The 26,018-nt window shown below is 40.9% G+C and overlaps 2 protein-coding genes across 4 annotated transcripts in view; one reads left to right on the top strand and one right to left on the bottom strand.

The window, feature by feature from the left end:
• The window catches only part of LOC140725692 (plastin-1-like), a 140,182-nt gene extending 120,338 nt beyond the window's left edge, over nucleotides 1–19,844 (bottom strand). Inside the window, exons 1-2 of one of the 3 annotated variants that reach the window (XM_073041522.1) lie at nucleotides 19,738–19,844; nucleotides 19,307–19,581 (exon numbers count right to left, since the gene is read on the bottom strand). The gene's annotated coding sequence lies outside the window, so the exon portion shown is untranslated. Of the gene's footprint in view, nucleotides 1–11,174; nucleotides 11,261–18,581; nucleotides 18,601–19,306; nucleotides 19,582–19,737 lie in introns of those variants that run through there. The other 2 variants (XM_073041523.1, XM_073041521.1) reach the window with 2 other exon arrangements.
• Nucleotides 19,845–20,212: 368 nt separating this feature from the next.
• Nucleotides 20,213–26,018, top strand: part of atr (ATR serine/threonine kinase) — a 135,557-nt gene continuing 129,751 nt past the window's right edge. The window contains 2 exon segments of the mRNA XM_073039026.1: nucleotides 20,213–20,355; nucleotides 25,678–25,769. Coding sequence (XP_072895127.1) covers nucleotides 20,297–20,355; nucleotides 25,678–25,769 — 151 coding nt within the window. The 5' untranslated portion in view covers nucleotides 20,213–20,296.

The following is a 26,018-nucleotide window of genomic DNA, read 5'->3' as shown; positions in this document are numbered from 1 at the left end:
CATTCAGCATGGATTAAAATCAGAGGATAGTGATGTGAATGACCTCCAAAGTCCAGTAACTTATCCACTCTCCGCACTCAATGAACCCTAAGACAACAGCCAATTATTATTATTATTATAGGAACGTTTGCCTTATGGAGGGACATCAGCCAGAAGCCACTCAATGCACTAGTGCAAATTCACAACAAACTCAATCTTTTTCCTGAAAAATGGCTCTTCACAAAATTTTAACAAAGACTGACTGCAACCTGCACCTTAAAAATCCCCTTGCTCCTCAACAATTACTGTCTTTGTTACATTTAATTTGAATGCAACATTTTGTGCATTGCGGTATTAAATTCCATATTACTTTCTCCTCATAGTCAGACCATTTTTCTGTTCAGTTGGTGTGCAACTTTTGTACGAATTTCCAAACAGGTTGAGGATAAAATTAACTTAACTGGATGGATGAACTGGGTTGGAATCCAAAGAAAAGCAAACAAAAGTTCGACTCAACTTTAACTGCTTATCAAAGTGGATCACATTATATGGAAGAGTAAATTAAAAGGCTAACAACTAACTAACATAAGATTTGCCCTGGCATTCCACTTTAGATGAACAAAATACATTTTATTTAGTTTACTTTTCCCATGCAGTCTAATACCAACAACCATCCCTGTGCTACATTGTTAGTTGAAAATACAAAAGACTCCTCAGATGCTGGAAATCTAGAGCATGACACAGAAAATACTGGAGGAACTCAGCAGGTCAAGCAGCAGCTATGGAAATAATTAAATGTCAATGTTTTGGGCTGAGACCCTTCATCAGGACTGGAAAGGAAAAGGGAACATAACAGAATAAGATGGTGGAAGTGGGGGGGGGGGGGGGGGAGTGGAAGGAGGACAAGCTAGAAGGCATGAGGTGAAGCCAAATGGGTGGGAGGGGAAGTAGAAGCTGAAAAGGTGAAAGGAAGAAAAGGCAAAAGGCTGGATAAAGGATCTGATAGCAGAGGAGAGTGGATCATGGGAGAAAGGGAAGGAGAGGCAGATTGAGGAGAAGGAGGAAGGGGTAGGGTGAAAATTACCAGAAGTTGGAGAAATCAATGTTCATGCCATTAGCTTGGAGGCTACCCAGATGGAATACGAGGTGCTACTCCTCCGTTCTGAGTGCCCTCAACGTGGCTGAAGAATTAGTCGTGGATTAACATGTTGGAATGGGAATAGGATTTTTAATTGCTGAACAAATAATCTGTTTTTATCTCACTAATGTATTGACTCACTTGGAAATAAATTGCAGTTACTTACTAGATTGCAGATACTTACTGTATGAAGGCAGTCCATTATCTACACTAGGTAGATGTGCTGATTTTGTTAACTTACAGTCAATCCAAAGTACACAGCAGATAAGTTCCTCAATTTAGTACAGTTTTACAGTATTGTCGAGATATTGGCAGTATTCTAAATTTAAGTACTTAACTTGTTACTCAGTTAAAAAGTAGTTTGTCTTTTTTGTACCTTTTAACTACTTCCATGAAAGTTTGGCTAATTGGGGCAGCTGTTTAATTGGGCTACAATGATGTATCCCAATTAATTGGATGCCACTGTACAAAAAAAGCTCCTAACATCAGCCAGTGATAACCAAATAAGCAGTTTTGATAAAACTGATGCAAGGAAAAGTCTGTCCAATAACATTGAATGATCTTTCCTGCTCTTCCTCAAAATAGTGTTGGGGATCATTTTGATCTACCTAAGAGGAAAGCGAGGGTTTTTAATTTAAATCTTCATTCGATAAGATTTTACAAAGTACAGCACTTACGTAGCCCTCATTACCACCTAGGACACATTTCAACAGGCTTTGAGCATAATCAACCTTTATGCCCGTTAAGATATCCAATACCTCCTTTCTAAAAAAAAAACTTGAGAACTTCACAGCCCCCAACACCAAAATTCTCAAACTACGATGCCCTTCTCACTGACTACAGATGAAAAGTATTCATTACCTTACCGACATTGTCCAGCTCTATGAAAGCCATTTGCCACGTTGTGGACCCTACCTTTTCCCTGGTTACATTCTAACCCTTAATGTGTTTATAAAATGTTTGGGAATTTCCTTGATCTCAACCACTTGTGACATTTCATGCCTTGTCTTTTAACTCCATATTTCTCCCTATACTTCTTATACTTGGGTGCCATGGTAGCACAGAGTCTACCATGACACTATTACAATGTGGTGTGTAGCTCAGAGTTCAATTCTGATCTCATACGTATGCAAGACATTTGTACAACTGAGAAAGCATGGATTTCCTCCAGGGTGCTCTAGTTTCCTCCCACTGTCAAAAACGTATCAGTTAGTAGATCAATTGGTCATTGTAAATTGTCCCACCATTAGGCTGAGGTTAAAATCAGCGGGCTGCAGGCAGTGCAGCTCAAAGTGCCTGGAGGCCTATTCTGCACTGTATCTCTAAATGAAATACAAATACTCCTGAAGGAACCCCCCTGTTTGTAGTTTTCTAAACCAGTCATATGCTTCATTCTCTCTGCCCACCCCACCTCCCAATATCATCCTTTGATATCCCTTGGTATCCAGGGTACCTTGGACAGAAAGTCCTCGTCTTTCACCCTCCTGGTCCAGAATACTCACTCATTTCCCCCCCCCCCCCGCCCATTTTCGAATGTCTCCCACTTGTTACACATAGACCTACCAGAAAGTAGTTGTTACAAGTGTAATATTTCCAGGTGCCACGTTATGATATTGAACTTGGCCTCCCATCAGTCTCTGATCATCTTTATCCCATTGCATAACTTCATTCTATGTTAGCATTTGTGCTGAGTGTATTCCTTCCCAAATAATTTACTATGCTTATGCATCATAAAATCATGCAAGAGTTTTTAATTAGATCTATATTTATTCAAGTAATGAATCAGTTTCAAAGGTTGCAAGCTGAAGATATCATATCCTTATATGGTCAAAAATCAATTGTAAGCAGATAAGCAGGGCTATCAGACTGGTGTGACTTTCAGATAGTTCTCAGTTATGATCCAGGAGCTCAGAAATACATGCCCATATCTTATAGGTCCTATTATGTCATTACGGTGTTCATGTATAATATACAGTTCACCTTGTCCATCACGAAAAATGAACTGTTTGAACACGGCATGTCAAGCAGCACCTCCACCTCAGTATAGATGCAAGCTCTCACCCAGAAACGTTAACAGTTCTAAACCCCATCCCAAACAGATGCAGCTCAACCTGTTGAGTTCTTTGCTTTAGATTCCAGTATCTGCAACATCTTGTGACCATCTCATCCATTCATGCACTTTCAATCTTACTGTATTCTAAAAGAAAATTAACACTTCAAACTTTACGGCAACATTAAAAACTTAGTATCTTCGTTAAAACAACAGAGAATGGTTTTCTGCATACCAATCAAATATACGATGGTTCTGAAGTAATTTTTTTTTTAAATGCACAAAATCATGCAGTATTATGAAGACTGGACCCAACTGTAATGTTCAAGGACAAATTAAACAGTAATTAAATCACACATGCAAATAATAAACACAAGAGATTCTGCAGATGCTGGAAATCACTAGGTTCCTCTAGCATTTTTGTGTGTTGCTCACATGTAAATTGTGGCTTTTCATCATGGAAGACAAACACTCAATGTGCAAAATTGCAGCAATTATGTCATCTTTTACCAGGGGATTGGGCTATTTATGAAAAAGCCACAGGTGTAGTCTAGGACCATTAATTATTATCTGTGGGCTGATTGGAAATAGTCAAGTTGATATAACAGGCAAAAGAACCAAAATTAAATATCTGAGTATGCATCCCTAGTCTACTGCAGACAACTGCTGGATTGAACTGCATAATTGTTATTTACCCTTGTAGTTTAATTTCCTTATGTTTGTAATATTGTATAGTTACCTATTTCCACGTAATAGTTTGGGGTGTTTTTTTTAAAGTGGTTGTGTTGCCTTTGTTACTTTCTGGAAACCATTTCAGCGGCAGGCATTGCATTACTTGAATAGGAGTGATCTTATTCGTTAATTCAAGCAATGGAATTTGGATGGAATTTACTGTTTTCAGCAAACTGGCACAAGAGGACCAGGCCATGTTGGTTTGATCTCTGACTCTGTCTTCCCCCTTGCTAATACAGTTTTTTTTTGCTCTTCACTATCTTTCTCCTCTAACTTCTTTGTTCTTGTAGCACTTAATTAGAAACAGTTGTAAGCAACAAGTTTTATACCTCATTTTTGATTTACAAAAATGTCAAGACTATATGGCATACTGTATCTATGCCCTGTTGAGGAGTATTTTGGAGTGAGCCTTTTCCACAAGACCACAAGATATAGGAGAAGAATCAGTCCATTTGGCCCACTAAGTCTGCCTCCTCTATCTATTTCATCATGGCTGATCCATTTTCCCTTTCAGCCCCAATCTTTTGATCTCTCCCCCATATCCCTTCATACCCTGACCAATCAAGAATCTATCAACTTCAGCCTTAAATACACATAAAAACTTGGCCTCCACAACCACCCTAGTCTACTGCAGACAACATTTCTGAATTTCAGAGATACTACCTGCTCAGCCTTATATTTTTAATAGCATAGTCCTTTACAGGAAGCAAAATGATTCCACAAATTGTGCTGATCTCCTTTTTAAAAAAAATGCAATTAGTATGACAATGTCCATAAAAGACTATAATGTATATATTGGTATCTCCAATGCTTTGTGGAAACTTCTGCATTTATTTTTTTAAAAATATATCATACCACATAAACAGAATGATTGACAAGGTAAAGCAAAATCATAACTTAAAGATATCATGTAGTGGCAAATAAAAGAGTTTCTAGCAATTTAATGTTGATTGGTTTACTTCCACACATTTGCTAGTGTTTGTTCCTGTTCTAGTCAAGGGAATGAGTACAGAGGTCAGTCAATGATTTGTCTGATACACATGTCCAAAGTGTGCCAAACCTCTTCAATAGTGCATCAGTACTTTGTCCATTTGAGCAAAGCACCATCTCTGCTCAACTTCCCGAAGTACCACATCAAAAGTTCAAGCACAGCATAAAAAATTGGGCAACATCCTATTTCCATTTACTTCACGTGACACAGCAAAGAATTTGCAACTGATTAACACTGGCACATGCAATTCCAAGCCACGATTGCTACTTGTATCAAACTATTTTTAAAATTGAACTTTAGATTAAAAACAATCTATGCTTCATTAGTAGAAATGCTCTTGGTTTATTCTCAATGCCCTCAAAAGATACTGGGTTGAAGTTTACCTGAGAGCCTGATGACAACTCAGACCCACCATCCCAGTGTAGTATGAGGGAGTAGAAAAAACTATCAATTGTAGGAAGTTTAATCTCACAATATTTATGAAACATCTTGACAAGCACTTGATTTAAGGTACAGAAAAAGCAGTTAATGTGGGTAAATGAAAGGAGCGTAGAGCTGCAATGGAAAAAATGGACACTATATATGTGAGTTTCTGTGTTGTATGGCTCTATAACTCTAAGAATTAGCTACCTACCTACAGTGTTCTAGTCAGCCACTCCCATCCCCTCCAAAATCTCCAAATAAAAATCCATTAGATCTGGTCTTACCCAAACTTAAGGTTCCTTAAGGTCTTCACCATCCCCTCTGACCTTCCCCTCTCTGAGGCAGAACATTCTGTCCTCAGTAAGAGCCTCACCTTTGTCCCTTTGTGTCCACACCCACCATAATGTTAGGCTCTTCTTCTGAAACCTTTGTCTCTGTGCCTACTTCTTTGGCAAGGACTCTCCACCCTGCACTTCTCCCGTCTTCAACCCTCCTCTTCCTGTACATCCCACTCTGGTCTTCTGTCTGCTCGGAATCTTTTAATTGCCAACTGTGGACAAGACATCAACCATCTTGACTTCACCACCCCTCTCTCCAATTCCAACCTCACTCCTGAATGCACCTTGCCAGTCTGTCCGCACCAATCCCAACTTCACCATTAAACCTATGGATAAAGGGGGTGGGGTGTGTTGCTGCAGTGGTCTGGCAGACAGACCTCTACCTTGTTGAAGCCTAGTGACAACTGTCAGATACCTCCTCTTATATACCCCTCAAACAAGATCACACTAAGGAGCACCAGGCCATGACTGACCTTATTAGCATTCACTTCAAGAGGTCTAGAATACAGGAGCAAGGATGTGATGCTGAAGCTTTATAAGGCACTGGCGAGTCCTCACCTTGAGTATTGTGAACAGTTTTGGGCCCCTCATATTAGAAAAGATGTGCTGGCATTAGAGAGAATCCAGAGGAGGTTCACAAGGATGATTCCAGGAATGAAAGGGTTATCATACGAGGAATATTTGATGGTTCTAGGTCTGTACTCACTGGAATTCAGAAGGATGAGGGAGAATCTCATTGAAACCTTTTGAATGTTGAAAGGCTTAGACAGAGTAGATGTGGAAAGGATGTTCCCATGATAGGAAAGTCTAGGACAAGAGGACACAGCCTCAGGATAGAGGGGCGCCCTTTCAAAACAGAGATGCGGAGACATTTCTTTAGCCAAAAGGTGGTGAATTTGTGGAATTTGTTGCTACAGGCAGTTGTGGAGGCCAGGTTATTGGGTGTATTTAAGGCAGAGATTGATAGGTTCTTGATTGGACATGGCATTTAAGGTTACAAGGAGAAGGCCGGGAACTGGCGTTGAGGAGGAGAATAAAAAAGGATCAGCCATGATTGAATGGCAGAGCAGACTCAATGGGCCTAATTCTGCTCCTATGCCTTATGGCTTTATTAGCATTGGGGATCTCCCATTCACTGCCACCAACCTCATAGTTCTCTCACCCAACACCTCACATATCTACCTCCTACCCAAAATTCACAAACCAGCCTGTCTAGGTAGACTCATTGTTTCAGCTTGCTCCTGTTCCACTGAACTCATATATCTGCATACTTCGACTCTACTTACAGCCCCCCCAAACCCGTTCAGTCTTTTCCTACCTACATCTGTGACACTTTACACACGCTAAATCTTTTCAAAGATTTTTAAGTTCCCTGGCCCCGAGCATCTTATTTTCACCATGGATGTCCAGTCCCTATACACCTCAATCCCCCACCAGGAAGGCCGCAAAACTCTCCATTTCTTTCTGGACACCACACCCAACCTGTTCCCTTCCATCACCACTCTCCTCCATCTAGCTTTCAATACTATCTCCTTTGGCTCCTCCCACTTCCTTCAAACAAAAGGTGTAGCCATGGGTATTTGCATGGGTTCCAGCTATTCCTGCCCTTTTTGTCAGCTACATGGAACAATCTATGTTCAAGCCTACACTGGTGTCACTCTCCCACTTTTCCAACTCTACATTGATGACTGTATTGGAGCTGCTTCCTGCACCTCTGCAGAGCTCTTTGACTTCATCAACTTTGCTTCCAACTTCGATCCTGCCCTCAAATTTACCTGGTCCATTTCTGACACCTCCCTCTCCTTTCTCTCAATCTCTGCCTATCTCTGGAGGCAGCGTATCCACTGATGTCTATTACAAACCCACTGACTCTCACAGCTACCTGGTCTTTACCTCTACCCCATGTTACTTATAAAAATGCCAGCCCCTTCTCTCAATTCCTTCGTCTCCGCCGCATCTACTCTCAGGAAAAGGCTTTTCATTCCAGAATGTCCTCTTTCTTCAAAGTAAGGGGCTTCCCTTTTCCACCATCAACTCTGCCCTTAACTGCATCTCTTCCATTTCATGCATGTCTTCTCTCACTCCATCCTCCCGCCACCCCACCAGGGATAGGGTTTCTCTTGTCCTCACCCACCATCCCATCAGCCTTCATATCCAGCACATAATTCTCTACAACTTCTGCAATCTCCAACGGGATCCAACTACAACTTTCCCTCTCTCCCCCCCCCCCCCCCAACTTTCTGCTTTCAGCAAGGATTGCTCCCTACTTGAGTCCTTTGTCTACTCATCCCTCCCCACTAATCTCCCTCCTGGCATTTATTATTGTGAGTGGAACAAGTGCTACACCTGCCACTACACCTCCTCCCTCACTACCATTCAGGGCCCCAAACAGTCCTTCCAGGTGAGGCAACACTTCACCTGTGAGTCTTTTGGGGACATCTATTATATCTGGTGCTCCTGGTGTGATCTCCTGTATATCGGTGAGAGCTGACATAGATTAAGACATTGCTTTGCCGAGCACCTGTGCTCTGTCTCCCAGAGGCCACCCATTTTAATTCCACTTCCCATTCCAACATGTCCATCCATGACCTCCTCTACTGTCGTGATGAGGCCACACTCAGGTTGGAAGAGCAAAAGCTATTCCATCTGGGTAGCCTCCAAACTGACGGCATGAACATCAATTTCTTGAACTTCTGGTAATGCTCAGCCCTTCTCTATTCCCTATTCTTCTTTTCCCTTTTGTACCTTATCTCCTTGCTCACCCATTGCCTCCCTCTGGTGCTCCTCCCCCTTTTTCTTTCTTCCATGGCCTCCTGTCCTATCCTATTAGATTCCTCCCTTCTCTAGCCTGTATCTCTTTCACCAATCAACTTCCCAGCTCTTTACTCCACCCCTCCCAGTTTCACCTATCACTGTGTTTCTTCCTCTCCTCCCCCCGTCTTCGAGCTCTGACTCCTCATCTTTTTTCTCCCGTCCTGCTGAAGGTCTCAGCTGAAGATATCCGTTGTACTTTTTTTCCATAATTACTATCTGGCCTGCTGAGTTCCTCCAGCATTTTGTATGTGTTGTTAAGGTTCCTTGAGGTTGCTATAGCCAGGGTGATAATGGTGACAAGCTCTCACTACCTATTAAATGCTCTTCATCTCCTGGCCTTCATGTGTGTCTAAGCTACTAAACCCAGCGTAACAGTTTCTGCTGACAGAAGGGGCAAAGGCGGGTTACTGGTGCCTGAAAACTAGTCACTTCAGGCAGATGGGGCGAGTCAGCCGTGGTTCACAGCTCATCAAGGAAAAGGAAAACTCTGATCTCAAACCTCCACTGCCTTGCAGCTATACCCACTAATGCGGAAGGCTTTGGGAAGAAACCCTGAGGGAAAAATCTGGAATTGGCATCTCTAAGGGAGTCCTATATTGAGTTCAATGCTGACTGACAACAATGCTGCTGGTACTAAACTGTATCGTTGTTGCCATTCCTTTGGGTTCATTAGATGTGCAGAGAGGGGGAGCTTGCTCTCCATATCATACTGCCCAGGCTTGTGTATCCAGACAGCTAAGACACAATATCCAAGGTCAACTCTGACCAATGGTAGCTTCAACTCAACAACAACCCAACCTTTGATAATTCAATGTTATTATCCACATCTCCTGCCAGCTTCTCTACAAAGTAAGACAATAAAACACATAACAGAATTGGGTCATTTGGCAATTGAATCTGCTCCACCCTTCAAGCATAGCTGACTGTTTATTGCCTCTCAACCCTATCATCCTCCACATAATCTTCAATACCCTTACTGATCAAGAACCTATCAAGCTCTGCTTTAAATATACTCAATGACTTGGCCCCCACAGCTACTTGTTACAATGAACTCCAGAGTCACCACCCTCTGAAGACATTCCTTCTCATCTCTGTTCTAAATGGATTTTGCTTTATTCTGATGCTGTACTCTCTGGCCCTCGACTCTCTCACTACTGGAAACATCCTCTCCACATTCACTCTATTCAGGCCTTTTTTTAAAAAAAAACTAATTTCAGACGAGAGTTCTCTGACCCAAACCATTACCCGTTTCTCCTCCAAAGCTGATGTCTGACCTGCTGAGCACTTCCATTTCATTCAGGATTTCCTGAATCTGCAGTTTTTAAAAAAAAAATTTCATTGCCATATTCCCGTTTGCAAACTGTTTGCCACATTTGCTGTATTATTATTAATTACCAAATTAGTCATGGATTACTACACTTGAAGATGCAATAAAGTTCCACAAAACATAATGCAACAGGTATGAACAGAACTAAATTGGAGAAATGTTTTATATTTTAAAAGCATGTAGACCACTTTTTGAGTGAGTAGGCTATTTTGTTGCTCTTGTCAACTCCACAGTAGTGAAGCTGCCAGTGCATGCCAACTCAACTTCAACATTTTAGAGGAGTTATGTGGATGGTAGGGGTATGGTCCTGGTACAGCTGAAATGGATTGGCACAGACTAGATGGGCTGAAAGGCCTGTTCCTGGGCTGTACTTTTCTAGGACTTTGTGAAAACTCTAAAAATTCAGTACAGAAAAGTAGGTGGCAAAAGCCCACAACATACATTCCACTGGAAGAGACACCAATGTGGCCACTTTTAAACCCTGCTGCATTTGTCTACGCATTGTCATTGCAACTTTCATTACGGAATAGATATCTAACCTGTCACGCACAAATAAAATTTTATGGCTTTATTCCACAAGTACGAAGCGGCGTTGCAATGGCTGATTGTAATTGAGATAACTTAGTAAAAAATTTAAATTCTTCCCAAACCCGAGCAAAATAAAAAAAAATAGAACTTCCTTCTTTTAAAGTGTCTTATTGACTACAATTACATTAAACAGAAAAGTTAAAATACCAAAATGCTGGTATACATAAGACCAAATTGTACAGATTCGTTATGCTACTCCAAACAATGTAATGGATTTGCCTTTTGATCCTGAATACAAGCGGTTCAATTAGCGGTGAAGTAAAGAACCGCAGCCTCGAAGAACTGGAAATGGAACGTTTCGTGCAGATTCAATAAGGAATTAACTCTGCAACATTGAACTAATGACTGCTTTGTTAAAGTGAAACAGTAAAATAAGTTTATTTTACATTCAAGACCTCCTCAATAGATCGTTCAGCGGTCTAACAAAGGATTGGTGTAATGTTAGCGCCGAATACAATTCAAGGTTTGAAACACAAACTGAAAACCGGTTTCCAACAATAATGGGTTAGTTCATAATATTAACCAAAATTCCGCCTATAATCTTTTAGAAACTCTGTAATTTTCTGCTAAGAAGTTATCCGATTCATCGGGGTTAGAACATGTCTGAAGCTTATTTCGACAGTTTCAACTAATTAAAAAATAGCTATCAACTTGCCAAGAGTAGCTTTTAAAAAGTATAACGTTTTACCATACTGAATCAAACCACTAATTCTAGACGTCAACATTTTAACTCCATGTTTTGCAAAACCAAATAAGCACATTTTTATGTTAAAATTAACATTTGTATTACTTACTGGTTGAATCTGCTTGCTTTTGAAAGCAGGTGTAAAAAAGGGTACGTATCACGTAGGAGGAAAGCTAACCTAGGCGCAGCCTTGTGGTGACGTCATTTTATTGACAACTCTCCAGTTATCCAGGTGCTTCATTTGCTTTCAACTACAGGTCTCAATCAAGCGATACAGCCAATCATATCGACAGAAAATGGAGAGGTGGGCTCTTAGGTGGGACAATGGACGTGGGTACGGAGGCAATGGTTGCTATGATCATGGTAGAACACTTTTGCCTGTAAACGGGGGAAGAAATGCTCGGTAAATTAAACAGGCTCTGTATTGTTGGGCGAACGACGAGTTTGTAATTCCTTGTATGTACCGACAATGGCAGCTGCTGTGAACCGGGAGGTTGAAAGTTTCTTGGACTTGAACTTCGGTTAGAACTGCGAGAATCTTGCATTAGTCAGAATGTTTCAGACGCATATAAAATATTTGCTGGTAGAAGTTATTCTGTCAGTGTTCGATACGTAACCATCACTTTATTCTTTTTGGAACTTGCAAAATGAATACTGCAAATATCCCATAAACGGTTTACTACATTATGAACGCAATCCTTCGTGTCAGTTTCACATGTGATATGTTATGGACGTAAGTCTGTAAAATTTATATAAGGCATTTCAGGCATTCAGCAATCACATTTTAGATGTATTAACTAATTATTCTTTTCTCGATATAACGAATATAAAATACCAACTGAATTGGGAATATGTAGCAGTAATAATACAGCGATGTTGTGGATTGTAGTGTTCCCCAACACCGGGGAGTGAGGGAGGGAGAGAGAGAGATTCAGTTCATTATCTCTGTGCGATTAAAATATTACGTATTATTTATTCTCTTTCACTATCACTCGATTAATCAAATTTTACCAAAATTATGTTTCTAATCTTGAGAAGAAGTATGCATTTAAAGTTATGAACACAAAGATACTGCAGATCCATATAACCATGTAACAATTACAGCACGGAAACAGGCCATCTCGGCCTAGTCCGTGCCGAACGCTTACTCTCACCTAGTCCCACCAACCTGCACTCAGCCCATTACCCTCCATTCCTTCCCTGTCCATATACCTATCCAATTTTACTTTAAATGACAATACCGAACCTGCCTCTACCACTTCTACTGGAAGCTCGTTCCACACAGCTACCACTCCCTGAGTACAGAAGTTCCCCCCCTTAAACCTTTGCCCCCTAACTCTCAATTCATGTCCTCTTGTTTGAATCTCCCCTACTCTCAATGGAAAAAGCCTATCCATGTCAACTCTATCTATCCCCCTCATAATTTTAAATACCTCTATCAAGTCCCTCCTCAACCTTCTAAGCTTCAAAGAATAAAGACCTAACTTGTTCAACCTTTCCCTGTAACTTAGGTGCTGAAACCCAGGTAAATCTTCTCTGTACTCTCTCTATTTTGTTGACATCTTTCCTATAATTCGGTGACCAGAACTGTACACAATACTCCAAATTCGGCCTTACCAATGCCTTGTACAATTTTAACATTACATCCCAACTCCTATACTCAATGCTCTGATTTATAAAGGCCAGCATACCAAAAGCTTTCTTCACCACCCTATCCATATGAGATTCCACTTTCAGGGAACTATGCACCATTGTTCCTAGATCACTCTGTTCTACTACATTCTTCAATGCCCTAACATTTACCATGTATGTCCTATTTGGATTAGTCCTACCAAAATGTAGCACCTCACACTTACCAGCATTAAACTCCAGCTGCCATTGTTCAGCCCACTCTTCTAACTGGCCTAAATCTCTCTGTAAACTTTGAAAACCTACTTCATTATCCACAATGCCACCTACCTTAGTATCATCTGCATACTTTCTAATCCAATTTACCACCCCATCATCCAAATCATTAATGTATATGACAAACAACATTGGACCCAGTACAGATCCCTGAGGCACACTAGTAGTCACCGGCCTCCAACCGGACAAACAGTTATCCACCACTATTCTCTGGAATCTCCCATCCAGCCACTGTTGAATCCATTTTACTACTTCAATATTAATACCTAACGATTGTACCTTCCTAACTAACCTTCCGTGCGGAACTTTGTCAAAGGCCTTACTGAAGTCCATATAGACAACATCCACTGCTTTACCCTCGTCAACTTTCCTCGTAACCTCTTCAAAAAATTCAATAAGATTTGTCAAACATGACCTTCCACGCACAAATCCATGTTGACTGTTCCTAATCAGACCCTGTCTATCCAGATAATTATATATACCATCTCTAAGAATACTTTTCATTAATTTACCCACCACTGACGTCAAACTGACAGGCCTATAATTGCTAGGTTTACTCTTAGAACCCTTTTTAAACAATGGAACCACATGAGCAATACGCCAATCCTCCGGCACCATCCCCGTTTCTAATGACATTTGAAATATTTCTGTCAGAGCCCCTGCTATTTCTACACTAACCTCCCTCAAGGTCCTAAGGAATATTCTGTCAGGACTCAGAGATTTATCTACTTTTATATTCCTTAAAAGCACTAGTACCTCCTCCTCTTTAATCGTCATAGTTTCCATAACTTCCCTACTTGTTTCCCTTACCTTACATAATTCAATATCCTTCTCCTTAGTGAATATTGAAGAAAAGAAATTGTTTAAAGTCTCCCCCATATCTTTTGGCTCCACACATAGATGTCCACTCTGATTCTCTAAGGGACCAATTTTATCCCTCACTATCCTTTTGCTATTAATATAACTGTAGAAACCCTTAGGATTTATTTTCACCTTTCTTGCCAAAGCAACCTCGTATGTTTTAGCTTTTCTAATTTCTTTCTTAAGATTCTTTTTACATTCTTCATATTCCTTGAGCACCTCATTTACTCCATGCTGCCTATATTTATTGTAGATCTCTCTCTTTTTCCAAACCAAGTTTCCAATATTCCTTGAAAACCATGGCTCTCTCAAACTTTTAACCTTTCCTTTCAACCTAACAGGAACACAAAGATACTGTACCCTCAAAATTTCACCTTTAAATGACAGCCATTTCTCTATTACTTCCTTCCCATAAAACAAATTGTCCCAATCCACTCCTTCTAAATCCTTTCACATCTCCTCAAAGTTTGCCTTTCTCCGATCAAAAATCTCAATCCTGAGTCCAGTCCTATCCTTCTCCATAATTATATTGAAACTAATGGCATTGTGATCACTGGACCTGAAGTATTCCCCAATACATACCTACGTCACCTGACCTATTTCATTCCCTAACAGAAGATCCGACACTGCCCCTTCTCTAGTTGGTACCTCTATGTATTGCTGCAAATACATTGCTCCAGAGCAACACACACAAAATGCTGTAAGAACTCAACAAGTCAGGTAGCATCTATGGCAATGAATAAACAGCCGACATTTCCGATGGAAACTCTTCATCAAAAGTTGATTCATTTACTGTACCCATTACACCTAATAATATTAATTCATTCCCAATTCTCATAGCATTTTAGTTGCTGTATTCAGATTTCCAGCATGTGGGAGTTTTCTTTTTATTTGAACTTTATTAACCCATTAGCCTACTGCACTCTGTAAACTTAGTTTTCTGAAGTTGCAGTTCTTTAATTTCCTTCTGTCTTGGATCCCTGCGTTGCATGTCAGCAAAATAACAAATTAAAAGAATTTTGAAAAGTTATTTGGTTTGTGTTAATTGAGTATCTCTCACTTACATGCAGTCTACCATAAATATTTAGCATGCTTGTTTTAACCTTCCAACAACTTCTCACTGGAGTGGAACTAATCTTCAAGCCAATAGGGAAAATATTGTTCCCATTTCAGAAACAAGGTCAGTTTAACCACAGGCAAAAACTCCAGGAGGCAAACAACACTTAGGAATACACGTTTTAATCAAACACCAAATCACAATCATCAATACCATAAAGATGGCAATGCAACAATTAAAGTGTTGAGAAGGCAACATATATCATCAAAGATCTCCACCATGGGGGCCATGCCATCATTTTGCAGCTACCGTCAGGCAGGAAGTACTGAAGCCTGGCGTCCTGCACCATCAGGTTCAACAGTTACTCCCTTCAACCCTTTGGTTCTTGCATCACCAGCAAAACCCTAATCCCTACAGTTTAACAATACTATGACCACTTTTCGCTAACATTGACTTTTTCTGTTCCAATTGTGCTGTATTGTAAAAATTGTGTTTATGTTTCTTTTGGTGAATCTTGTTTTTACGAGGCTCTGTTCTGTGATGTTGGTGCAAGTAACACTTTCACTGCATGTGCTTGTGTATCTGACAATAAACTCAATCTGGAACTAAACTAGATGAGCAAATACAGGAGTAATGGGACACCAGTATAATATGAGCTTGGAAACGTTCTCCACCATCGAGGACATCTTCAAAAGGCGATGCCTCAAAAAGCTGGCATCCATGATTAAGGACCCCCACCACCCTGAACATGCACTCTTCTCATTACTACAATCAGAATGAAGCTACAGGAGTCAGAAGAAATGCATTCAATGTTTTAGGAATAGTTTCTTCCCCTTTCCCATCAGATTTCTGAACAATGAACCCATAAATACTGCCTCATTTTTTCTCTTTTTTACACTAGTTATTTAATTTTAAAAAATGTATTTCTAATTGCAACTTATAATATATTTTATGTATTGCACCGTATTGCTGCTGTAAAACAACAATTTTAATGACATATGCCTGTAATAATAAACCTGACATCAGGATGCTCTTCATTAATAACAGCTCAGCATTCAATACTATCATCCCCTCAAAACTAATCAATAAGCTTCAAGTCCTCATTGTTAATACCTCCTTGTGCAACTGGACCCTCAATTTCCTCAGTTGCAGACCCCAGTCAGTTTGGATTGGCAACAACATCTCCCTACACAATCTCCCTCAGCACAGGTGCACCATAAGGCTGTTTTGTCCCCTGCTCTACTCACTTTATATGTATGACTGTGAGGCTAAGCATAGCTCCAGTTCCACATTTAAGTTTGCCGACAACACCACTGTCATTGGCCGAATCAAGGGTGGTGACAAATCAGTGTATAAGAGGGAGATTGAAAATCTGTCTGAGTTGTGCCACAACGGCGGCATCTCATTCAATGCCAGCAAGAGCAAGGAGATGATTATTGACTTCAGAAGGAGGGAATCAGCGGTCCATGAGCCAGTTCTCATCAGGGATCAGAGGTGGAGAGGGACAGCAACTTACAGTTCTTCAGTGTTAGTATTTCAGAGGATTTGATCTGGGTCCAGCATTTAAGTGCCATTACAAAGAAAGTACTGCAACGTCTCTACTTTCTTAGAAGCCTGTAAAGATTTGGTACTTCATCTAAATCTTTGACATACTTCTATAGTTATGTGGCAGAGAGTATTTTGACTGGTTGCATTATGGCCTGGTGTGGAAACACCAATGCCCTTGCACGGAAAAGCCGTGGCGAAAGCAGTGGTTATGGCCCGGTCCATCATGCATAAAGCACTTCCCACCATGGAACACATCTGTACAAAACACTATCACAGGAAAACAGGACCCCCATCATCCAGGCTATGCACACTCCTTGCTACTGCCATCAGGAAGGTGGTACAGGACCCTCAGGACCCACACCATCAGGTTCAGGAACAGTTATTACCCCTCAACCATCAGGCTGTTGAACCAGAGGGGAAAACTTCACTTACCCCATGGCAGAACTGTTCCTACTGAATTGGATTCACTTTAAAGGACTCTTCATTTTACGACCTTGATATTTATTGCTTATTTATTTCTTATTACTATTATTATTATTTCTTTTATTCTCTCTTTTTGTATTTGTATAGTTTGTTGCTTTTTTGACATTGGTTGTTTGACCGTCCTCTTAGGTGTGGCCTTTCATTGACTCTATTGTTTCTTGTATTTACTGTGATTGTCCACAAGAAAATTAATCTCATGGTGACATGTATGTACTTTGATAATAAGTTTGCTTTTACTCTGAACTTTGATTCTAATTCTAAAATGGCAACAGATTTTTCGAGGACCTGAAATTTATTAACAGTAGAGTGAAGTGGACTCATCTGGAATTATCAACATATGGATGATTATTTGCTACCCCCAGAAATGGCTAGATCAACACACTTCAGATCAGCAGCAGATAACTACGGCAAGTGAAGAGTTGGACACTTTTATAATAGCAGGATCATGAATGTGATTCTGTCCCTTTTAAAGGGGAGCTGGGTAAGTGAGGTACAGCAACTTGACTAGAGAACATTTATCATTTCTGGAGGGAAAGCACGTCAGAGACAGAGAGAGCATGCAATGCCTTCTAATAGATATACAATATTTTTAAGTAACACCTTCCATTCAAAGAACAATTATGATAGCCACACCAGGGATAGGGGGTAAAAAATGATATTCTAATCAACAAACTGAAAAACATTGACACATGCTCCTAATTGCTACACTGCAAGCTTCCTCTACAATTTAGAGCACTTATTCTCTGTATTTTATGCTTGTAATAGCTTGCTGCTATTTACTAAGTATGCTGTTACATCTAGTGGCAGATATAGGTATTGCATATTTTAAGACCTATAAACTGAAAATGTTGGAAATATTAACAGTAGTCAGTACCTTTAGAAAAAGAAATGGGATTTAAATTTCAAATAAAAAACCCTTTGTAAAATAAAGAATTACATACCTTACTTTGTTGATACTGCACCATTCATATTTTTACAGATGGTATGGATATTTACAGGTGACATGGTAGCGCCTAGCTTAACACTATTACAGCGACAGCGACCCATGTTCAATTCCCAGCGCTGTCTATAAGGAGTTTGCTTGTTCTCCCCGTGACCATGTGGGTTACCTCGGGGTGCTCTGGTTTCCTCCCAGATTCCAAAGATGCATGGGTTAGTAGGTTAATTAGTCACAAGTTATAATTGGGTGGTGCGAGCTCGTTGGGCTAAAAGGGCCTGTTACTGCACTGTATCACTAAATAAATAAGTAACCCATTGAAATTGTTCCTTTGATTGAACAAGTCTCAAAATTGAAGATTGTGTGTGTGTGTGTGTGTGTGTGTGTGTGTGAGAGAGAGCGTGTACAGTTTCAGCTGTGGGCATGTGAAACTGTGATGCCAGTAACAGAAACTCAGCCATCCCCCTCTTCTTCGACATTTACCTGCAGCAGCTTGATGATGTAATAGTGGTCTAGTGGAGTGTGCCTCCTTTACTTTCTTTTTCTCCTGAGGGAGTAATACCTTTTCCTGTCTAATTTAAGGTACTCTTACATTTGTGGCATTGGGGAAAAGATGGTCAAATGGAAATTAGCTGCATTTACGTCACTACTGCTCACCTTGCAAAGAAACATTTACAATAAGAACAGCCACCCAAAAACGTAAATTGTTACAAAGTACTTCCTACCTTTTCTCTTTAGCCTTGTTCTGTATACATTTCACCTGTTTGCAGCAAAGCACTGAAAATGGTAATTACTTTGGGATTTCTATTACACTCGATGACAATAGCAATTTGTGTCTTGTTTGCTTTCATTGGTTATTTAATACCTGCATTTGCACTAACTGAAACTCGAACCTTGGTGTGTCAAATGATTAATTTTTCACTTAAGCACTATATTTTTGTTCCATAAAGACGCCTCCAATATCTCTTTCTGTACCACTGAAGAAGGTTATTACTGTTACCCTTTCAAGTTGGTACCATGGTGCCCTCATACCATATCACAAAAATTTCTGTGAAGACTTTTCACCGTTTCTGATTTGCTTTGCTTAGTGTTGTCAGTATGTTCTGCTTTTATACTTACTGGATTGCTTATTTTTGAGAATACTGTTTTATTTCCTTACTTTCGGATTAGCACTTTCAAATGCTTGTCCATTCCCAACAAAAGAGATGAAACATGAACCTTAACCTTCATGTTAATGAATGATCTAAATTTTTTAAAAAGCCGGTGGAACTCAGCAAGTAGCAACTGTAGCCAAAGGGATGGTGAACATTTTGTGTTAAGACCCTTCGACAGAACTGAGAGTCCAAAGGGAAGATGGCAAATATAAAGAGGTGAGAGGGAAGGGAGGGATCATTGGCAGAGGTTGGGGGAACTATCTCCTCGGTGAAAATATACCCAACGTAATTCTTACCAGGCCGGTTGGTGGCGTAGCGGCATCAGCGCTGGACTCCGGAGTCCCGAGTTCGAATCCAGCCAGCTCCCTTGCGTTCCATCTGTGCTGGGTTTGAGCGTCGAGCTAGCAACTCGACCTGGTTAAAAAAAAAACTGGAGAATGCTACAGAAACGCCACACGATGAGCAATCACCAAAAAGATCGGTGCAAAAAGCTTGTCATGACGGCGCCCCGATGACTCCACTTCTTCTCTTCGTCCTTACCGTAGTGGTCACCTACATGTATGGTGTCAAGCTGTGTGTAGAAAGAAAGTATGCAAGCATCGAGTTCAAATTTCAAATTACTATTATCAAATTATTTATTTATTTATTCAATTATTAAATTATTGAAGTACATAAGTACATGTCATCATATACAACAGGTGAAAAGAACCTGTATGAACATGCCTACCATCAAAGTGGTTCTGTTGACCTAATTTGCATGTCATTTTACAGTTTCTATTTAAAGATCCTCTTTCATTAACGTTACTGCTGATTCCACAGCCAATACTAAGGTTAATGGTTGTTGCACCGTGACAAAGTTCACTGAATTCTCGGACAGCAGCAGCGGACTGTCGAGAGTGTGGGCGGGGCTCGTGGCGGACCCGGCGAATCAGCGAGGCCAGGTGCGAAGTGGGCGGGCCCTGACGGCAGGCGCGCGAGAACGGGCCGGGGCGGAGTCTGGTGGCGGCTCGCGGGAGAGGCGGGCGCGGTTAGTCAGGAGGCGGATGTGCGGCCGGTGCCTCGCAGGCAATTGGAGGAGAGCGGCGCAGGGGCGCACGGCAGTGGGCGGGGTTTGACAGGAGGCTCGAGCGGGGAAGGTGGTCTTGATTGGCTGACAGTGCGTCATGTAGGCGGGGCAGACGCCGGCGGGTTGATTTGCGTGACTTCCGCGGCGGGAGATGGTGATCAATGTGAAATTACAAAGCCCGAGCTCCTGATTCTGGCACGTTGGTGAATACTACCCCAAGATGTGTGAACAGGGGCTGGAGATGGCCTCTATTCTACCGGCTCTGCGGGAGCTGGAAAGGTGAGCTCGGCACCTTTGATTCATTCCACCCGGTAGCGTCCACGGAGAGATCAGGCCCAGCAGGCCTCGTTCCTGGGCTATTGGCAAACTTTGCACATATTAACGTTGTGCTCGTAGATGCGGAAACACAGGAGACTGCTGGAATCTCGAACTAAAAACAAACTAAACAAACTGCTGGGGAACTCAGCAGTCAGGCGTGATCAGTAGAGGGACATCGATGTTTCTGTTTGAGACCCTTCATTTGGTTATTCCTCCAGTGTTTTTTGTTCACTGTAGAGTCAATGGCTTTATTTATAAACAAAATATGTTAATTAAGTTTCAAACAAATCGGTTAAAAGTCATGCCCATATTTAAATGATATAATGGCCAATTACGTTTATCACAAACTGTAAAGTGACAATTTTTTCACTGATAAGAATTTGCTTTAAGATAGAACCCTCTTCTGGACTGTTCCAATACAAGAGGTTGCAGATGACAGTTGTGTTCAAAGCAACCTGCTGGTGGAACTCAACAGGTTAGGCAATATACATGGAGAGAAAGGAGTAGTTGACGTTTCCAATCGGGGCTAACGGTAAGGTTGATTGTGAGGAAGGTATCACCAAACTCTGAGATCTGGGTGTCAGTACCTCCCTGTGGAACTGGATTCGGGTCTTCTTGACCAACAGATCACAAGCTGTAAAGATAGGCAGCAACATATCCTCAACACTGGTGCTCCACTGGTGTTTCAGCCCCTTATTCTACTTCTGGTGCTGATGTTGCCAGTTTCTGCTTCAACTCCATATGCAAGTCTGCTCCAATAGCAGTAATTTGGAGTTCAGGAAGGAGATAGAGACCTTAATAAGATGATGTAACTTTTCCCTCAATGTCACCAATAATCTTCAAGCACATAGATACCATAGTCAGGAAAGCTCACCAATGCCTTTACTTTCTCAGGAGACTAGAGAAATTTGACTTGTCCTCTTTGACCATTAACAATTTTTCTTGACACCCCATAGAAAACATCCTATGTGGGTGTTTCAAGCTTGGTACATATAGCAATTGCTCCACCTGTGACAGCAAGAATATGCAGGGAGTTGTGGACATAGTTAAGCACATTATGGAAACCAGCCAGCCCTCCATGGACTCTCAGTACTTCTCACTGCCTCAGTGAAGTAGCCAGTATAATCAAAGACCCCAGATATTCTCTTCTTCCCTCTTCCATTGTGCAGAAAATGCAAAAGCCTTGCTCAAGGACAGCTTTTATCCTGCTGTCATGAACTCTAATGAATGTGCTCTATTACAATAAAATTAGAGCTTGACCTTACAATCTACTTTGTTATGATCTTGCACTTTATTGTGTACCTACACTACGCTTTTCTAGCTGTTACACTTTATTCTGCATTCTGTTATTGTTTTACCTTGTGCAACCATAATGCACTATGCTATGATTTGATCTGCATGAACAGCATGCAAAGCTAGCTTTTCACTGTACTTTGGTACAAAGATCAAAGTAAAATTTTATTATGAAAGTACATATATGTCACCATATACAACCCTGAGATGTATTTTCTTGTGGGTATACTCAACAAATTGATAGAATAATAACTATATGAGAATCAATGAAAAGCCACTCAATCAACCAGAGTGCAGAAGACAACAAACTACAAATGCAGGAAAAAGAAACAATGATATAAATAAATAAGCAGTAAGTATCAAGAACATGAGATGAAGAGCCCTTGAAAGTGAGTCCATAGGTGGTGGGAACATTTCAGCAATGGAGAGAGTAACATTATCCCATTTGGCTCTGATGGTTGAGGGGTAGTAACTTCCTGAACCTGGCAGTGTGAGTCCTGAGGCTTTTGTACCATCTTCCTGGTGGCAGCAGCGAGAAGAGAGTATGTTCCGGCTGGTTCTTGATGATGGATGCTGCTTTCCTGCAACAGCGTTTCATGTAGGTACACTCAATCTTTGGGAGACTTTACCTGTGATGGATTGGGCTGTATCTGCTACTTGTAGGATTTTTCCATTCAAGGGCATGGTGATTACGTAACAGGGTGTGACGCAGCCACTTAATATACTCTGTAGTCCACTACACATCTATAGAAGTTTGCCAAAGTCTTAGGTGACACACCAAATCTCCGCAAACTCTTAAGGACGTAAAAGCACTGCCGTACTTTTCTCCGTAATTGCACTTGCATGTTGGGACCAGGACAGGTCTTCTGAAATAATAACTCCTATGAATTTACAGTTGCTAACTCTGTTCACTTCTAACCCTGTGATGAAGACTGATTCATGGACCTCTGGTTTCCTTCTTTTGAAGTCTATAATCAGTTCCTTGGTCTGGCTGACATTGAGTGGGAGGCTGTTATGACAATATGACATATGATAATAATAAACCAATTACAATCCCAAGCTACAGAACAATATTGATCTGTTGGTAAGATAGCCACCAGGGAAATGGCAGATGATTCTGCAAAATGTGAGATGCTACATTTTGGTTCTGATCAACAAATCAGAACCAATGAATGGCATGAAACTCTGAGGTACACAGGAAACTCCCAATGATCACTGATGGCAACGGTGCAGGCAGTTAACATGGTTGAAAAGGCATTTGTTACACCTGCGTCCAGAAGCTGGGGTGAAGAATATAAGAGCAGGGAAGGTGTGTTACGTAACTAGATGTTATTTAATCCAGAGTTGGAGTAGTGTGTGCACTTTTGGTTGTGATACATTGAATGGGGGTGATTGCACTGGAAGAGACATAGATTCACAAGGATGTTCCTGGGATGGATCAATTTACTCCTGAAGCGAGCACTGATGAAGTCACGAAGGGTGACGGACTTAGAAGTTGTGAAGAGCAGACATCCAGTGGGTAGTAAGAAACCTTTCCCTTGAGAAGAGATATTTATAACCAGAGGGGGACAGAATATTTTCATCCAGAGGGTGATTGAAATCTAATATTGCAGGTGGGTACTTATTAAGAATTTTTTAGATAAACGCTTGAAATGCTGTGGGATAAAAGACTAAAGGCTCAGTGCTGTGAAGCTGGGATTAGAATAGATAGTATCCGATGGTTGGCATGGGTGCAATGGTTGAAAGAGGCTATTTTCTGTGCAGTATGATTCTTTAACTTCAGAAATCTGATCTTACCCTTTTTTGTCAAGGAGTAAAATAGTGGACTGGAAACCAATATATATGGAGTTAGCTTTATGTGTAGCACTTCCTCAAGTATTTTGCAGATGATACCTTGCTTAAGAATCTCCCGCAGCAAGTATTCCTGAACCTGGGAGTGAGTAAGTCTACATTACTGTCGGTGGACAGCTGGGAAACCAGATTCCATCACTAAGTTGATGGTCATCTTACTCCATTGGATCGGGCATTGCATATTATGAATGAAGCAGGACACATGTAAAGCCCATATCTCACAGAGGCGAATTCTATCAGAAGGTTGGCAACTGATTTTGCCACCTCCATAGGCTTGAAAGCAGCCTGCCGTGGTGCTGAGCTTTCAAAGTTGCTGAAGGTACGGTACCTTCCTTACTACCATTCACTTTGCGCCTTTTACTTAGTTCTGGCAGTGTGATGCCTTGCCAACTGGATTGACTGTTATAACGATGATGAAAGTGGTAATTCATAGTTTTTGTACTTGTTATCATATTGATGCTGACAATTGAAATAATGGCACATTGTTGGGTGAGTCAAATTTGTAGAACAGACCCTGAATCTTGTGACTTGGAAGAAGTCTGAGCCCCTTTCAGAATATTTCACAGCCGGTGTAATAATTTTGAAAAGCAGTCATTGTGTTCTATAAGCAAAAATGCCACAGATAATTTGCATACAGCAAGGCCCCTAAGTGCAATGAAAGTGATCAAATGACCCGGTTGTGATGTGAACGCATGTGTGCAAATCTTACACAGTACTGCAGTGTGAGAGGTACCAAGTGAGAATGAAGAGCAGAATGGGCAAACAAATGGTTGATGGAATGTAGTGTAGGGAAGTGTACGGTCATGCACTTCGGTGGAAGGAGTAAAGGTGTAGACTATTTTCTAAACGGAAGAAAATTCAGAAATCAGAGGTGCAAAGGTTAACTTCCAGGTTGAGCTAGTGGTAAGGAAGGCACATGAAATATTAGCATTCATTTTAAGAGGTCTGGAGTATAAAACAAGGATGTAATGCTCTAAGGCATTCGTTAGACCACACTTGGGGTAATGTGAACAGTTTTGGGTCTCTTACCTAACAAATGGATGTGCTGGTATTGAAGGGGGTTGAGAGGAGGATCACGAGAATGATCCCAGGAATGAAACTTATGAGGAGCTTTTGATGGCTCTGGGCTTGCACTTGCTGGAGTTTAGAGAAATGAAGGGGCATCTCATTGAAACCTATCGAATATTGAAAAGCCGAAATAGAGTGGATGTGGAGAAGATGCGTCCTATTGTGGAGGAGTCTAGGACCAGAAGGCACAGCCTCAGAATAGAAGGATGTCCCTTTGGAACAGAGACAAGAAGGAATTTTTTTAGCCAGATAATGTTGAATCTGTGGAATTCATTGCCAGGGACTGCTCTGGAAGCCAACTCATTGGGTATATTTAAAGCAGAGGTTGATAGGTTCTTGATTGGTAAGGGTGTCAAAAGGTTACAGGGAGAAGACAGGCCAATGGAGTTGAGAGGGAGCCTTGATGGAATAGTGGAGCAGACTGAATGAGCCAAATGGACTAATTCTCCACTATATCTTATGGACTTAATGGAGGCACTGGAAGAAGACAATTTAGTCATGTCACTGATGCTGCAGTACATGGAGATTAATGAGAATAAATATTTTGCTATAGTCACCAATTGGTGTAGGCCACTAATGCTTAATTTTGATGCTGTAGGAGGATGTTTGTTGATGTTGTGCTCCTTGTGCCTTGTGATGCATCAGGTGGCAACCTTGCTGTTTCTTTAGCATTTGTCTGTTTTTCACGAGGCCAAGTTGCTAGCTCAACGCTCAACCCAGCATGGATGGAAAGTGTGCAAGGAGCCGGCCGAATTTGAATTGGGACCATGCCTTGAAGTCCGGTGAGGATGCCACTGCACCACTGACCAGCTGTAGGATGTTACTCTGAATCAAGAGATATTCAAGTGGAAAGTTAGGAGACATTATTATTTTCAAGGATGCTACAGAGGAGATTTGAGGGAAATAGCAGTTTAATGGCAGAGCCTTTGAGGAAGAGTTGTTGCTTAAAGTGAGATGTATGGCAGTCAACATAAGGAAGCAGTTTAATCCAATTAGTCTAATTTGTTTTAGATAAGATTATACTGCATGAATGTACTTAACCTGAAAAATTGTTGATTTTATTATTAACAGTGCCAGTCCAGATGATTATAACATAGTGGTGCAAAAGCCAAGGCAGATTCTTTGTCAGTTTGTTGACAAGATGCTGACAGATGTTGATGTTGGTAAGTACTTCCACTGTAATCTGCTCTAAACTCTTAGACTCTCTCTTTTTTTCCCCATGCACCATCACTCCTCGTCAATATCCCACTAATGTTAGATATTAATAACTAGCTTTCAGATTATTGTGGTTGTAGGGTAAGGGTTATCATGGTAGCTCGAAAATATATTTATCCCTAAATGTATCATACCAAGCGTTCTTAAACAATAAGCAATAAATGAAGCTGTCATCAAAAAAATATAATTCCCTTAAC

Source organism: Hemitrygon akajei, chromosome 3, assembly GCF_048418815.1.
Source record: "Hemitrygon akajei chromosome 3, sHemAka1.3, whole genome shotgun sequence".
Lineage (NCBI taxonomy): Eukaryota > Metazoa > Chordata > Chondrichthyes > Myliobatiformes > Dasyatidae > Hemitrygon > Hemitrygon akajei.
This window is presented reverse-complemented; position numbering and strand designations above follow the sequence as displayed.